The sequence below is a fragment of the Camellia sinensis genome, chromosome 11, assembly GCF_055761805.1.
Source record: "Camellia sinensis isolate YWXY chromosome 11, ASM5576180v1, whole genome shotgun sequence".
NCBI classification, from domain to species: Eukaryota; Viridiplantae; Streptophyta; class Magnoliopsida; order Ericales; family Theaceae; genus Camellia; species Camellia sinensis.
Window position 1 is genome coordinate 135,708,435 of NC_138971.1, and position 17,809 is coordinate 135,726,243.

At 32.3% G+C, this 17,809-nt stretch overlaps 1 protein-coding gene and 1 non-coding gene across 4 annotated transcripts; both read left to right on the forward strand.

Annotated features, from left to right (window-relative positions):
- Positions 1-3,170: 3,170 nt before the first annotated feature.
- On the forward strand, positions 3,171-8,564 carry LOC114263615 (uncharacterized). Its single transcript, XM_028204183.2, has 4 exons — positions 3,171-3,539; positions 4,015-4,122; positions 4,901-5,068; positions 8,145-8,564. Exons 1-4 carry the CDS (start codon positions 3,438-3,440, stop codon positions 8,265-8,267), a joined length of 501 nt encoding a protein of 166 aa, XP_028059984.2. The 5' UTR covers positions 3,171-3,437; the 3' UTR covers positions 8,268-8,564.
- A 1,154-nt stretch (positions 8,565-9,718) lies between these two features.
- LOC114272290 (uncharacterized) lies at positions 9,719-16,958 on the forward strand. 3 transcript variants are annotated; one of them, XR_014344588.1, is made up of 8 exons: positions 9,866-9,995; positions 12,322-12,358; positions 12,439-12,472; positions 13,309-13,381; positions 13,979-14,013; positions 14,196-14,334; positions 15,908-16,090; positions 16,387-16,958. It is a non-coding gene; the product is annotated as an uncharacterized LOC114272290 (transcript). The 3 variants fall into 3 exon arrangements; XR_014344587.1 differs by lacking the exon at positions 14,196-14,334 and having other exon boundaries at positions 9,804-9,995; XR_014344586.1 differs by lacking the exons at positions 13,979-14,013; positions 14,196-14,334 and having other exon boundaries at positions 9,719-9,995.
- Positions 16,959-17,809: the final 851 nt, after the last annotated feature.

The window sequence follows — 17,809 nt, forward strand, 5'->3', positions numbered from 1 at the left end:
ATTATTGTTTTGTTAATGGATTTTATTAGTGGACTTGGTGGATAATTTCATACGATAAGAATAATCAATTTTTATGGATTTTAGCATTATGATAATTAAGGATTTAATTGGAGTATTTTACATTGTTGGTTATGTGTTGGACTCTTAGCCTTGCATGCTCACTTAAATGAGTGTGCGGCATTGTCACGGAGCTTGGGGCGTGACAATGGTGTATATAAATGTATTAATACCATCAGGGATACTAGATCCTATATCATCATCAAAAATAGGAAAACCTTGATCATTCATTTGAATAGAATATTTAATAGATTCTCTTTGTTCAGTAGTGAGATATTTATCCCACCAAGATTTGAGCATGCCAGTAAATCCATTAGTAATTAAGATGACAATTTCAGGCTGAGTATAATCAGGGTAGTTTGTAAGGTAACTATTTGCAACCATAAATAAATGATATAATTTAGTAAGAATTTGATGTTCACTAAGACCATCTATATTCTATTCATAAAGTTTTTTAGCAGAGACAGAAAATTGATTATTAACATTAGTGTCTTCAAATTGTAAATCAAGAGGTGTAGGTCGATTATACCAATTCTTAGTAGTTGTAGTAGGAATTACTTTAGATTTGTGAGTAATCCGATTAAGATTAGTATCTTGAAATTGTTGGGATAATTGAGTGATTTCATCATTGGATATGGCAGAATCACTATAAGTAATTTCATCAAATGGTTGTGTTAATACTGTAAATTCTTTAGTGTCTTTAGCAGAAGAAGAGGTAGCTAATTTACTAAATATTTTTTCAATAGATTCAACAGTAGTATTATCGTGAGTAGTAAGACTCAATCGTTTCCTAGAATTAGGAAGGTTAATTAAAGGTTTGTCTAAAGTTTTACTAGTAGATGTATGACTAGTTGAATATTCATCAAAAATGGTTTCAATTTTGTCTAATTGTTTACCAATATTTTTTAAACATTGATTTGTATAATTATTTTGTTCAATGACTTTTTTAACTTCAGTTTTAGCATCAGTGGATTCATCACCAGGTAACTTAAAGGGCGCAGCAGGGACATGAGTGCCTTTATGATCAATGATTATATTTTCTAAAGGAGGGCGACTAGCAATAACAAATGTGGTAGCAGAAGTTTCCCATTTAGTTTTAGTAACAACATTAACCTTGTTATAATAATTTTCCAGATAATCAAAGAAAAGAATTTCAGTATTGATTTCAGTCATAAATTTATACCATTTTCGGATAATTTTCGTTTGCTGTTTATCATTATATTGTTTATAATAGGCATGTCGTTTGGTTTTATTTGCTTTTGATTTGTATTCAGCATGAAGTTTAGGTAAATCAGAAGTAAAAGGTTTACTAAGAATGAACAGTTGTGGATTAACAGGAGGAACAACTTCAAAATCAATTTGAGTAGGTGAATCTTGGGATGCAGTATCTTCTTCATAAACAAGTTTACTAATTTGGGCAGTAGATGAGTTATCTAGACCTTTTAATTTAGTATGCATATGAGAAGATTGACCAATATTAATTTGATTATTTTTTCGAAATAAAGGTGTATTAAAGATTTCATCTTCATCAGCTTTAGTAGTGGGGATACTAGATGTACTATGGCGAGAAGATTGACTATTTATTCTATTAAATTTAATATGAACAGATCCATCGGTGAATTGTTAAATTCCTTTGAGTTTATCTTGATGTGTGTGTGGATTAAGATTATAATTTTCATTGGTTGTTATCCATTCATCAGGTAATGTATTATCTTTCCAACTAAGCATATTAGGAGTAGTAATATTAGCTTCAGCAGTACTACTTTGGATAAGCAATGTTTTATCTTTGGGACTTTTGTGTAAAGCTTGAACATTTAAATTAGTTTTCATAACTTTATAATGAACACGATAAGTTAAAGCAAGATTATGAACTTTTTCAATCATATTAGCAGTTGCGACAGATATTTGAATATTGAGGGTTAAGGCTTTTAATATATGTCAATCACGTAAACTAAGAGTAAAATCAGGAAAACAATTAAAATGAACTGGTCCTTTGTGAAGGCCAGATTCCATCATTCCTATAATGCTATCATTAAAATCAATAAATCGAGCATCACGTAAATAGAGTAAAGCAGATGAGTTTTTACGTTGTTGAGTTAATGGTTTGATTCCTACTTGAATTAATCCTAAGTGAATAAAGTTGTGACCAGTGGCCAAATGACGCCTAATAGTATTAGCAGAGAATAATTGACATGTTTCTCTAAATTTAGTTAAAGCATAAACTTGTTCAAGTGTTTTAATATGAAGATTTTAAAGGATGGTTGTAAGAAGGTTGTTTTGTAAATATCTTTAATTGGTATTTTGGGTATATTTCACCTTAAATCAATTTGTTCATTATTCTGTAATTCAATTTCTTCCATTAATTACTAATTCCATGTTTGGAATAGGAGCTAGAATTGTAGAAGACGATCTATAGCTAACAAATGAGTTACTTCTGAATAATCGATTCATTGTTTAATTCTGTTATTGGGATTCAGTTTCTTAAATTCTATTATTACTTATCATACATAGCGTTAATATAAAATTTTTTATATATTTAAATAAAATTTTAGTGTAGAAAGTAGATGTACAAAGAAAAGGGATGTTGAGAATATTGTGCCAGAAGATGGGCTAGACCGGTCTTGTTGGGCATCGTACATCTTTAGGCTGGGCTGGACTTCTTGTGTGGGACTGAGATCGGTCGGCCCTAATCAGGCCAGAGATTCAAATCACAAAGAACAGTTGGAGGGTGTTGGCCTATGGTGGGCGTTGATTTTTGTCGTTATTGATTATCAATTATCTAAATTGTATACGACTATTGAGTAAATTATTGTTATAAAAAATACATTAATTGGATATTAATAATTATCTGATTAAAATATATTTGTGTTAATAATAATATGATTTTTAAAATAAGTTATTGACACAAATATATTTTGATTAAGTAATTATTAATGTTTAATTAATATGATTTTTTAAAAATAATATATATTGAACAATTTGAATAATCGAGATTGAGTTTTAATTTCGGCCCACTATGGTCCGAGCAATCTGGAATTTACCCTTTGTTAAATAAATAAATAAACAGTAATAGAGATTTTTTTTAAAAAGACTTCACAACTCTCAAATAATTCACACTATTTATAATGTGACGCAACACATATATCAGTCGGCCTCACCCCGTGTATCACTTTCAGAATTGTGGGGTCTTCTAAAAGGATCTCATTTTCCAAAAAAAAAAAATTTCTTGGACACATGGCATGATTTTGATTTTATTAGTCCCCTAGCCCCTACTCATTGTACGAGCATTCACTTTAGAAGGCTTGGGATTTAAGCCGAGTCAAGTGAGTCCAAACGCTCGAGAAAGAAAACAAACCCTGTTGATTTTCCAAGCTGAGAAAATGGTGAATCTCATGTTGATGATCACCGCAGAGCTCGAGAATCTGACCAATCTCCAGCCTCAAGGTGGTTGTGACGATCCCAACTTCACCTACTACTTCAAGGTCCATTTCCATCTCCATCAATCATCTCTACTCAACCACAAACAAATTCATCTATATATATATAAGGGTTTCATGTGTTTTTTGTATATAATGTTCGTCAACTCCAATCCTTCTTCAATCTAGTCTGTATTTGATTTGAATTCCGATGCATCTGACTATTTACCACTTCATATCAAAATTTCATATATCTGCATTTAGGGTTTCTCAATCTTATCTGTATGTTTCTTGTGATCAATGCAAAAATAGGATATTTAATTTTGTCTAATGTGGTCCATTGTTATGCTTCTTTGATTTCAGCTTTGTGTGATTATCTATTTTGATTAGGGTTTCTGATTTTGGTCTTAGTTCAAGGGAGCTGAGTTTGATACTGTTTATTTTATCCCTTTTCTCATTGCAGATGCGGTGATTTGTATTTTGTTTTTGAGTATTATATATTGTCATTGGTTCTGTATTTATATATGCATGGTTTGTGTAGATGAGATGTGGGAATTGCGGAGAGCTGACTCAGAAAGAGACATGTGTCAGTTTGAATGAAACAGTTTCTCTCCACCAGGGCAAGAATACCACTAATCTTGTTCAGAAGGTAATGTAATGATAGTGTACAAATTTTACAATTATTCATGTGGTTGCTACACGAAGTTATTACGACACACCCATATGGAAAAGCTTTCAAGAATTACGGAGTTTGCTGAATTTTGTGTGATTTTTAGTTCTCTCTCTCTCCATATATATATATATATATATACATTTGCTTTGACATTTTATAGATCAGCAATACTACGAACTCAGACTTAACTACCCAGAAATTATTCAAAATTATCTTGTGATTCAGATTTGGGGTTGTTTTGAAAAGTTGATTAAAAGTTGATTTTTTGACTTTTTTTGAAAAAACGTGTAAAGAAAGTAAAGAGATGATATGATTTAAAATAAGCAATTTTAGCCAAGTTTCCAAATTGGTGGATCCCACACTATATAAATTTAATTTTCACAACACAATCTCCCACCCAAAAAAATCTAGGTGGCTAGGTCTGGGTCCCTAGAATTTTTCTTTACCGATATTTGGATTTTCCTTCTAATACTTTAGGTTATGTTTGGATCTTGGATATGTGGAGGAAAAAGAAAAGGGGAGAGAATATGTAATCCCTTCCTTTTTGTGATCATTCCACAAATATAAGATCCAAACACAACATTAATGAGTCATGATTTTTTCTGTGGAAGGGCTTTCACTAGTATATCGTGAATATGTATAATTTGATAATATCTTTTAATCTAATTTGATCCTTAAAGTGGGACTTACATATACTGTTTAGTTTTTTTCTGTTTTATTTGTGAAATTATTATTTTCCTTTCTTCTGTTTCAGTGTAAGTTTTGTGGAAGGGACGGAACTGTGACGATGATCACTGGCCGAGGCCGTCCACTGACCCAAGAAATGAGTCAATCAGGGAAACATACCCCGCTGATGTTATTTGACTGTAGGGGTTACGAACCTGTGGAGTTTTTGTTTGGCAGTGGTTGGAAAGTCGAATCTGTAAGTCTCTGCTTGCTTCATTTTATGCTACTTATCAGATATGAAGCATTATTAATTTTAAATTTACCTATTGAACAGAAAAAGAAAAGAAAAGCTTTAGTTCAAGTTAAGCTTGTTAGTGCTGGTCTTTAAGCTTTCAACTGAATCATTATACTGCTATGATGGACATCCCTTTGCATTTAATTCTAGTACCTACCAGATCAAAAATGCTCACCTTCTCTCTCTCTCTCTCTCTATATATATATATATATGTATATTTTTTTTCCCCGTAGAAGTGTGTATCATGGACATCCCCTTGCATTTAATTCTGATCAAAAGTATTCTCCTTGTCTTCTTCCTTTATTTATTTATTTTTTTTGGAACAGTGTATTTTCTTTTTAAATATTTATCTTTTATCAAGCATAATTTGGTCTGGTGATTGCTAGCAAGTTTGAGAATAATGTCTATAACATATAACTTATAAATTGAATATTGCCCTCTAGCTTCATAATAGAATGCAGTAACACTTCTTTGAAGTTTTGTTATTGTATTTTGCATTAATATTGTGAAGGAGCATGCGCTGGAATTTTTCCAATGTGCATAATTTATCCACCCATGTTTTGTGGTTTATGAGTGAGGAGAGTTTATTTGAAGTTACTCAATATACTAAAAACTTGAGAATTCCTTCAAATATGGTAAAAGATTCTATAAAAGAATTTGTTGGCATGTTTATGACTGGATCTCACTTTACTCCAAACCTCTTTGGTGTAGCTTTTCTCTTGTGCCTTATTATTTTTTCAAGGGCCACATCTTAGTATACTAGATGCATGTAAAAAGCCTAGGATTAATAGGGTACCTCTGTCTAACCTAACCTTATTAGACTATAGTAATGTGCAAATCATTTTTCAGTAATTCCCATATTCCCTGTTTTTTGTTCCGTTCCTATGTATTCTGTTTTATATGCCTTGTTTTTTTTGGGTAAAATATTTATGAATTTGTTCACACTGCTTGACAAATTGAAATGAAAGTGTTTCTGACAAGGTCTGTAAGAATGAAATAAATAATCCTTCTTGTTGCATTCTAGTTGGTTAAGTATAATAAAATGTTAAGGAGTACTGTGCATCTTCTCACAGACTGAAGCACGGAAGTCCTGGATATCTGCAAGACACTGACTGTCTATCACGCGTCTTAACTAATTTAGCACTTCCAACGTTCTTTTGAATATTTTGATACGCGTAATTGAATGTAAAATTCAGAGGACAACAAAAAGGCACAAGAGAACGTAAAATGGCGGGTAGTAATCTATAAAAGAATGTTCTTTAAAGCTTCTTGAATTACAATTACCATAGTTGTGAACTTATCAAGGTGCTTGAAATAGCTTGACAATTAATTAAGCCCACCTCCTTACATGATGAACCTAGTTTTCAACTTAAGCTTGACTTGGCACAACTGACAAATGAGCTCAAAGTGGGTTTTTGTGAAAGCTAAGAAGTCCTGTAAGTGAATGGACGAGCTACCTGACTATTTGATAGTGTAACAACTGGTTGTAGGTTGACTCCGTCAATTGGTGGTGCTGATTAATTTATAAACTGCAGATGGAATGCAGCATTGGTTGCACCTAGTTGCATGATTACTTAGTTGTGAAAACCATTGATAGTTGCTTTCCAGTATTTGGTCAGTGAATGGCAATGTTAAAAGTTACAATGATTCATTGATTGACTAACGCAAGGTCTTCAACTAGGTTTTAAGAAAGTCAGGAAAACTCTTACAAGGGCTAGAGCCTATGAAGCACGTGTGCGGGTACAGATATGGGTACGGGTATGATATGAGTACACCGATACGGCAAATTCTTTAAAAAGTAGGGTTAGGGTACGGGTACGGGTACGGGTACGGCTGGGGTATGTCAATTTTTTTAAAAAAAAAATTTATAGTTAAACATCCAACATTCAAATCAAAGTTTCCATATCAATACTAAAAAAAGAACAGTTTGTCTAAAAAATTATATAATTCTTTCTTTTTCTTTTTCTTTTTTGATTGTCTAAAACAGGATGTAAAAAAGAACAAAACAATGACTCATGGGTAAAGGGTGTTAGAAATAAATTACTTGATGATTTCTGAAGTTGAAAGAATAATAATGAATGTTACAACAAATTTTAGCAGTTGAAAAAAAAAAAAAAAAAAAAAATTCACCTCGTCATACCCGTGCCGTACCCACGACGTATCCAAACATATTTGCCGTACCCGGCATGTATTCGGCGTATCCGGTACGCATACTCGCACTCGGTAAGCACCCGATACTCGTACGGCACCATTTTTGGAGTACCCGTGCTTTATAGGCTAGAGCTAACTGAGCACCTACTCTCTTCTTTTTTAAAAATATGCTGCTATGCTGTGTTTTTAGAGGTAAATTTCATGTTGTGGGGATGTCTAGATTCATTTGTATTGCAATGTTAGATAGTAAATGGGTGGGGTGGGGTTGTTGATGCTTTCACTGTTATAATCCCTAGGTATGCTGTAAGCTCTGAAGATTAAACTACCCCCTTCTCTTGACCTCCTCAGGGCACTAGGTTACTAACTAGCATGGGCAGCCATCTCAGTATGGTGCTTAAAAGTGAATTTTGCTTAAGAATGCACTATAGTTTTGTGCCTTTAATTTGTTTTAGTGAGGGCAAAGGAATGTGGGTGACAAGTGGATTTGGAGAGTCATTCCACCCTACCCTTCTCATATGCTAAAAAAATATATAAAAAAATACTGACAATCTAATAATGTGAATCTCTTACTCTTTAGTACTTTTGACGTATTCATGTTGGTTCAACTTGTGTTTTATATGCTGTAGAGTTGAAACACTGAAACTCTCACCTGTCTTCTGGGTGTTTCTTCCACTGTCTTAAAAATTTTAGTTTTTACAGTGAAAAGAAAAACCACTGTCCTAAGAAAGTTTGCTTTGGTATATTGATGTCACAAATATATGCCTATGTGCGGGATATATTCTTATTTAAATCCACTTAAAATTTCTGAAAGTTGTACCATTAACTCTTTTTTTTTTTTTTACCTATTAAATTTGTGTACATGCCTAGCTTATATGTTCTTGTGCAGCTCAAAGGTACTAAATTTGATGATGTGGATTTGTCGGAAGGCGAGTTCGCTGAATATGATGAGAAAGGAGAGTGCCCGGTTACGATATCTAACCTCCGTGCTGTTTTCAATGTGGTGAAGTAGGTGTTGCTATTGTCGGTGCATTTCCCACTGGTTTATAGAAGAAATGGATATAGACTAACTGCTTTCCTTTAGACACTGTAAATAAGTATGACATCATATGTTGCAGGCAGTTAATTGTCTGTGGTCTGGTGTACGTTTCAACTGGAAGTAAGTCTTGTGGAGAGACTAATCAAATGCTTTCTATGCATCATGATTCATGGTTGTTAGGAATTTGTGATTTGTAATATTCACGAGTCATTACTGGACACAGTTTTTTGATGCAGACAGGTGCACAAGTTGGGGCACATTGTTAGATTATAGTGAATGTCTGACGCTTGTGCATGTTGGAAAAAGGTTTATAATTGTTGCCCTTGCAGTAAGGGCAAATATGGAATTTCATACATTTTTGGAAAGAGTGAGCTTGTAGCCACACTGAACTAGTTTCTCTCTACACCCAATACATGGATCGTGCACTTTGTACTTCAAGAAATACTTGTACCAGAGAGTGTGGGTGTAGAGAAAAATATGTTGGGTGTTAGAAGTTCTCCCATGAAGGCCACTTTTGTTGTAGTAAAAATAATGTGCATTCTAGTTGCCTATTTACTTTACTTTTTTTGAGATGTAAAATAAAATTAATTTTGGTATCATTTTAATTATGTTTGGATTTTGAATTTATGGAGGAAAAAGAAAATGAAGAAGTATGCCACAATTTTGTGGGAAACGTTGCTCAATTTTGGCATTATGTATAGATTTTAAAAAATTTAGTTGAAAAGAGTGCCATATAGCATTAATCAATCACATTTCATTTTATTGACGAGTATGCTAAAGGTACTTGTTTATGAATTTGAATTAGATATATATATATATATATAATAAGGAAGCTCGGTTTTTAAATCTTGATTTGACTCTTATACCTCTGTCAAAATTTGGGCTGTTAGATTGATTTAATCTAAGGGCTCAAAAAATCTGAGCCCCATTTGTCTCTCATTTTCAACAGACAGCCTCTCACTCTCATTTGTCTCACTCATTTATTTCTTTTTGATTTCAAATTTTAAAAACACGCAGCCTCTCTCTCTCTCTTTTCGCCATTAGAATCCAACCTTCCCTGTCGAAGCCCATTCCCTCTCATCTTCTTCTCTCTTCTTCCCTCTCTCTCTCTCAATCTTCATCAGCAATGGCAGTCCCAAACCCCATTGACGACGGAGCCGTTGCAAAAGAGGAACAAGTGGGCTGCAAAAGAGAACAATGGTGTTCAACAAAGAAATAATCCGGTATACATACGGTTCAGGTGATCAAACTTGCGCTTTTTCTTTGTATTTATATTTCTATCTTTGAGTAATCTTTGAATAAGCTTTACTCTAATCTTTAATTTTTGGATAATCTTTACTCTAATCTTTAGTCTTTTAGTCAAAATACTATTAATCTTTACTCTAATCTTTAATACGGGGTCACCTCTACAATATCTAAATACAGGAGTCCTTTCATCTCTCTGCTCCTCATCTATTCTATGGAGATGGAGAAGAGGCAACTGTTCTTGAGGAGCTACCAGTTCTACAGGAAGAAGAGTGTTGCAGAGAGGATCAAGGGTTCTTTCTTCTGGGTCAAGAGGGTTGTCTGGTCCAGGTTCCGATCCGCCAGAAAGATCCGAAAGATAGTCTGGTTCAGGCTCCGATATGGCCTCTTCTACTCCACTACGAAGAGAAACTTTCTTCGCCTCCACAACCCAAACACCACCACTACTACATCTTGGTCTTCTTCTTGCTTCTCCTAGGACTCTACTCTCTTTTTATTTATTTATTTATTATTATTTAAAATTTTAAAGTTGATTTCAAATTATGTAGCACTACAAACTGCAGAGTATGATCCAAATTCTTAGTTATATCTCTATATATGATTTTAACTATACAAATTTATTAGTCTCTGTTTCTGCCTTCATACAATTTTACCCATATCCTTCTTGAAAAATTATTGAATAATTCTAAAAATCATGAATATTGTTGTGTTACTTTTGATAAATGAATAGTTTAGTTCTTTCCAGCACTACATAAAACACATTTAAGTGGGTATTTTTGGATTGTTTTGGGAAGATGAGTAAAAGTTAATTTTTTGATTTTTTTGTGTAAAAAGTTACGAGAGACGCTATAATTTAGTGCTCTTTTGGAAAGCTAGATGATATATATAGATATAATTTATGTATATACATACATAATTCATGTATTTGTTTGTATTGTTTAAAAAATAGAGGATGGAGAGGATGGTGGTAGTGAGAGAGAGAGAGAGAGGAGGTGGCGGTTTTGGTGGATTGAATTTTTGATAATTGGGTTGGATACATGTGAACAAGTCTAAAATTATCCTAAATTTGATTAAATAAACCCTAGGTTTGTTTCATGTGAAATTTTAGATGTGTTTTCTTCTTTCCATGCTCAGCATCAGGTTGTAACCATGTTAAGTTGACAAACATTACTCAGTGAACACAGTACTCAATTTTGAAAGTAACTTTCAAGTTTGAAATCAAAATCTGCAGGAGTGTTTGAGTATACCTGCAAGTAAAATTTAAGAAGAAAGTATATGTTTCAAATCAAAATCTGCAGGAGTGTTCAAATATACTTGCAAGTAAAATTTAAGAAGAAAAATCAAAAGACCTTAAGTAGTATATTTTTAAAGTTTCTTCATCACACTCATAATAAATCTGTCTATCCTATGGATGCCCTGCTGTGACTTTTTTTAACAGTTTTTTATAATCATCTGAGATGATTATGTGTGGATTTTCAGAAATTATTATTTTGGTTCAATTTTCAGGTTTCATTGAAATTTTTATATTTTGTGGAATTTTAACAAGATCAATGAAAATGATGATTATGAGTGCGATTTTGATTTTTTTTAAGTATATTTGTTTTGTTCAATTTGTATTATTCATTATAGTGTTTGAAACTTGCGAAATTCAATGAAATAAATGAAAAAAACATACTATTTTTGGTCATTAACTTTTTTTAAAACAACTGTGTTTTTTTTTTTTTAATTTTAATAATGGGCAGGTTTTTGTATATTTGTTTTATTGAAATTCATTTATTTGGGTCAACTTTTAGATCCCTATCTATAAAAATTAGAATTAAATTTTTTTTGTTAAGTTTCTAATTTTTCTCTATAATTTTAGAATTTAGAATTATACTAAGATGAACAATAAAAAGGCAAATATCCCAATTTCTTTAGCCACAACTACAGATAATGTTGGTGCAACAATATGTGCTCAAGGTGTTAAGAAGTGAATTAGTAGACATGACAAATGATGCATGGCAAGAGCATCATGTAAAATGCTTTCACCATTTGATTGTGACTGGAAATGTGTTATCTTCACATTGATGACAAGAAACTGATTTTGATATTGTGATATGAGAAATTCTACAAAACCAAGTCTTTGAAATACCAAATCTTGGATTTTTCTAAGAAGGGACTATATACCTAAATGGAAAAAAATAGGAATAAGCACTTAGTTAAGTTAAAGTCTTGACAGTAAACCTATCATCTATTTTTCATGTTCTGAGTAAAATGGAATGTACTAACCTATCTACGACACATTGTTGTTTTGTAATGTTTATTATGCCTGTGTATTTCTAGAAGTGTGCTTCCTAAAATGCTCTTTTGGTTTGTGAATTATATAAATCTGATATATATCAAAATTCTATTGTTTCCATTAAAACACAATAAAACCCAATGTGATATACTGAAACCATAAGTTGTGTCAACATGAATTTAGAATGTCATGAAAAGAAAATTAGTATTTTTGACTTCTTAATGGCTTTTAATATTTATGCCTTATTTATCACTTTTCGTGTCGGCTATGTAAACCTAAATTTTAACCACATTCCAGGCTAGGTGCTGTACCACTCCGTTCTTTTCCCACTGATAGTGATCAATCATTTCATAAAGTTGTTTGAATTTACAAAGCTGGTTTGCTACTTTTTGATAATTCATAGTTGGCAACAGTTCTGATTGTAGAAGGATGAGTTATTTGTCATTATGGTAATCAAGGCATATTTGGCTTTTTGGAGACTCTTATACATGTTTTATGGAACAGGTGAAGCAATAGCAAGTTGCAAGTCATTGTTGGTACGGTATGTACAGATGGCATTTTCCTGCCAATAATTTTGTAGAAATCCTGCCTATCATTTTGAAACATATACTTCTTCTACAGGTAGCATTTGGAATGGGAATCAACAAACTAGCTGGTTGGTATTTTACCTGTCTATTCTTTTGATCTATTGCTTCTCATATGAAATGATACATCGATACATGAAAGCGACCCTAAAAATGTGTTTATTTAAGGTTCGTTCTCTTCAGTGGCGGAGCCAGGAAATTGAGTTAGAGGGGGCACTATTAATTATAATTTTTTATTTAAAAAATATTATGATAAATATTAAGATAATAATAATTTTATGAGCTAAATTTAAGCATAAAAAATTACATATTTATTTTTAATAGGAACAAATTAAAATTCTATAATAGTGTAGAATAGTTCGGTGCGGGATGGTGATATAAGTTTGTAATTTTAATACAAAATTATGAATCAAAATTCTTAATTTTAGAAAATAAAAACACATCGTTTATAACACAAATTATTATAAAATCTATTTAATTTTTATTTGATAGAAAAATATTAAAGAGATGATATTGCTTATAAATGATGTGTTTCGAATAAAAATTATTAAACAGTCTTAGAATACCCTATGCGATGCTCAAAGCATGAGAAATCACAAATCACACTAAGTAGTCTGTCAATTGTTTGAAAATAATGAGTTCATTATATCTAATCTATAAGATTTTTCGCTATACTATTGGTTTAAACTATTACATAAATAATACCAAATAGTGCTCTCAAAGTATCAAATAACTACTTGTTTTGAACAACACAATAAATCCTTAACCAAAAAACATATTAAGAAAAAAAATATACATTTTATATACAACAACAAGACCAAAAAAAAAAAAAAATCTCAAAACTAAGGGGGGGCACGTGACCCCCCTCGTCCTTCCTTCCCTGCGCCCCTGGTTCTCTTCCTTCTAGGGCTTTGATTCGCATCGATTCCAGAAGCTCAGTTCAAAGTTTGACTAAATCGATTCCAAAAGTTCAATTCAAGGTTAATTTTTCTCTAATTCCTTTGTTTTTTTATTCGTCTCTTTTGCATACCTGTAAAAGAAATTCAAAAATTGAAGGTTAGTTTGATTCAGTTTTACATGTGTATTGATTGATGTATATACTGTTCTTATATAGATTTTTTTTTAAAATATATATATATATATATATAAAATTCATTTTGGCCCAAATTTGATGATTTTTGGCGTTTTAACTATCATTTAGATTGTGGGTATTTTCTATTATTCTCTGGTTTGTTTTTATTTTATCAAGAAAGATTTTTGGTTACTAGATATCTGCTCTTGCCATGCAATTCTCTGTTTGGGAGGAGAGAAAATAATGATAGAAAGATAAACTTCATAAATATATATGAATTCAAAAAACCTATATTTGTTGCCAACAAAGTAGAAGGCTTAGACTCTCAGTTAGTGAACTCATTTTCTTTTGTTGAACTTGGAGGGCTCAAAGTGCTCTGTATTTGTGATTAGCTATTTGCTCAAAGTGCCAGCAAATCTTTTTGTTCATTTCTCATGAAACCGATTTTTTGTAAGGTTTTCTTTGTGTGTATATATATTGATTACAGATTTTTTTTTGTTTGAAGCCAAGAGATCATCAAGTGTGGTTGCACTTTTATGGGTAATGTTTTCTTTGTGTGTATATATAATGGGTAATGTTTTCTTTGTGTGTATTGCAATTTGTATGTTCATCCCTCCTCCTCCCACTTTCTCCTCTTTCCCTTTTTTGCATTTCTCCTCCAAAATTTTAAGATGAAACAGTTGCTTTTGTATGTATCTACTGTTTCCTTTTGATTGTAGCAGTGAATTTGGAGAGCCGCCAGCATCTGGCTGACTCAAGTGCAGTTTTTACTTGACATTAAGTGTAGTGAAACAAAGCTGCAAAACAATTATCCCCAACCCTAAAAAATAGAAAGGCTAAACTACAAAAACATGGGATGAGGTAGAATAATTGCAATAGAGGTGGAAACTTAAAAATTAATCTTAAAAATTTTACAATTTTCCCCTAACTTTTGCCCTGTTCTCTTTCTTCCTCCCCCCCTCCCCTTCCCAGCTGCTAGGGTGGGGAGGGGCAGAGGGTTGGGGGGGTGTCTGGGAAACAAGGGTTGAGGGAGGGGGTCGAGGAGGGTGGAGAAGTGGCCAGCAACTGGGAAGGGTGGGTGAGGGCTGGCCGGTAAAAATGTAATTTTACTATGTTTTTAAAATTAATCTTCAAATTGCATTTACATTTCAATTATTTTTATTAATCTTCAATTATTAATCTTCAAATTGCATTTATTTCATCTTGCAATTGTTTCAATTTTTTCCATTTTATTGCAATTTTTCCAAAAAGCACAAAAATTAAAATTCTTGGAGATTTATTTATTTTCTTATATTAATCAAATGCCAGCTGCAAGATGCAAGTATTTGTTTTGATTCATGGCATGGATGTTGGTTAGAGTTTTATTACTTTGGATTCTCATACTTCAGTTGAGCTTGGTAAGAAGAAAAGGTTTAGTTAGGGTTCTTCAACATTAACCAAATGACAACAACAGTATACTATTGTTGTTCAGGTTTTTCTTTGTGTTATCTTTTACTGATTTTTTTCTTTGTTTTTTTTTTCTTTTTCTATGAGTATGGTTTTTCTTTAATTTTGGGTACACTTTTATGGGTTTTGTTAATTTTGGGTTCACTTTAATTTTGGGTGCACTTTTATACACACATAATAAGGGAGAGTGGTTTTTGAGTTACTCTATTTAATGGTGGTTACCAAAATGTTCGATAACCATTCTATATTCCTTACTTATTAAGTGTTTGATAAAATGTTTCAATGGAATTTACACACAACAAATCCAGTTGATGGTATCTTCTCTCATATTTTTGTTTTCGGTTTGATTTTGTGGAGAAATGGGAATCATCCCAATAATTTTTTAACTTGCTTTTGGATAATGGGAATCATCCAACTACCAATATTATTCTTCTGGGTCTGTGTTCTGTTATTTTTTTATGATACACAATATATGTGGAAATATATGTTATTTTACATAAAATATTTACATAAAAATATGGGTCTGTGTTCTGTATCTAGAACAATATATGTGGAACTATGCACAACATATGCTATTTTTTTGCCAACTCCATATTGTTAGAACTATGCACAATATATGTTGTATTTTTCATGATTTTCTAGCCATTGTGTACATTTTACTTTCCTGAAATAACTTAAAACCTGATGAAACCCAGTCTATAATCCAAGTTTGCAATATTTTATAAGTTTCTCTTTAGGCTGCTTTTGGATTTCAGATTTGTGGTGGAAAAAGGAAAGGGAAGGGAAAAAGTAATTTAAGCTCTCTTTTTTTACCCCCACAAATCCCTTCCTTTCCCTCCATAAATCCCTCTACAAATTCAAGATCCAAACACAACTTTAAGGGCTGAAAATTTTAGAATTATACAATTCAGCTTTAGTTAATTTGATTGTTTAGATTGCATGCAAGCACATTGTCTTTTGTTAATTTTTCAGCTATCACATTCATTAGGTGAGCAAGAATGATGCATTGAAGATGTATAGTAGTATGGTTACCCTTCAAACTATGGACAACATCTTCTACGAAGCACAAAGGCAAGGAAGAATGTCCTTCTATCTCACCTCATATGGAGAAGATGCTATCAACATTGCATCAGCTGCTGCACTCACCCAAGACAATATTATCTTGCCTCAGGTAAGAAACTAGATGAATTAGAGATCAATTTTCATAGGTTACTTATTTCTTTCTTCTCAACCAATTAATTAGTGTCACAATATACTATGCAATATCAGCAACAGATTTCAATCTGTTAGGAGCCATATGATATAGAGTCATACATACCATGAACAACAACACTATTGTATATATTGCTCACAAATTCCCTTCCTCATTTTACCACCTTCAGGTTGCTGACTTGCTACTGTAGTTCCATTGCTCCACTACCTATGTTTTCAAAATCTCTAACCATATGTATTTATGTTCTTTGTCAGCTTATGCGGCTTGATCTTAATTTCAATGCTTCAATCATTCATCTTTAACTCTCATAAATAGAATGATTTGAAGCCAACTTCATATCCATAGAAGATAAAACTCCAGCCCAAACCCCAGAAATGTGTCAGCTTTGAAGACCATGCAATTATTTTGATTTCAGCTTTTCATATTTTCTTTTAGACCCCTCCATGTGATGGATAGGTTTTCAATAATTTGTTGGATATATTAGGAAGTCCACGATAGAGAATGATGTAAACGGACATGTATAATGCAATGCAGTATACGGAACATGGTGTTCTGTGGTGGCGTGGTTTCTCCTTGCAAGAATTTGCCAACCAATGTTTTGGGAACAAGGCTGATTATGGGAAAGGAAGGCAAATGCCAATTCATTATGGGTCCAGTGCGCTCAATTTTGTGAACTTAGATAGATGTTTTTGAGTTTGTTTCATGGTGGGTCACCAAAGCTCAACAATGGTTGTTTGTCTATGCCATTTTCTTAGTATAGAAACAGGGATTTTCAGGTTGAAGGCATAATTTCATCTCTATAATTGATAATTTATTTTTAAGACAAGAAGGGTTGAGATTACAATTATATTAAATTGATAATTGATAATTTATTAAATAGTATTGAGATTACAATTATATTCTAATCCTAACATTATTTACACCGTGCCTTCAGGCACGAGTATACGCTAGTATTCTATAAAATTGCACATCATAAAGTGGGTGCCTGGAAAGTGAGTTTTTATGTAAATTTTTTTAGTTATAGGATATTATTGGATAAAAAAATTTTAGTGTTTGAGAAGATAGTTGGATTTTTTTGTGATTTGATGTAATGTTTGTGAGAGAAAAAGTGAAATGATTATGGGGTTGGATGTGATATTTTGTTTGGATTTGTTTTTTTTTTATTTTGCAAAATCTTTGTCTTTTAGCGGAAAAAATCAAAAAAAAATCTGGGAACCAAGTTCCCAAACACCACAAAAGAATATATAATTATTTTATATTTATTAATTTATACTCTTAGGATACTTGTTAATAAAATTATTTTGTCTATAGCATTGAAGAGTTTTAAACAAGTTAAAAAAAGTTACACATTGTATCTTAAGAAAATTTCACTTTGACTAAGCTAAAAAAGTCAAATAAATTATAATTTATCATTATAACTTAACATTATTAGTCAAGTCTCTTTTTAGAGACCACCACCTTTTATTACTAAAAGCACACCATAGGTCTCATAGTTCCTCTCACCATAATTTTTGTGTACTGTTTGTCCAACGTCCTAACACTCTTGAAAGGGAAATTGTTAGTTCCAAAGGCGTTAGCGTGGTGTCAAATCTAACCTTAATCCAGCCAAGACCATCCATTAGTTGAACTAACTTGACTCTACGCGGCCGGATCACTCTAATGTTACTACTGTACGAG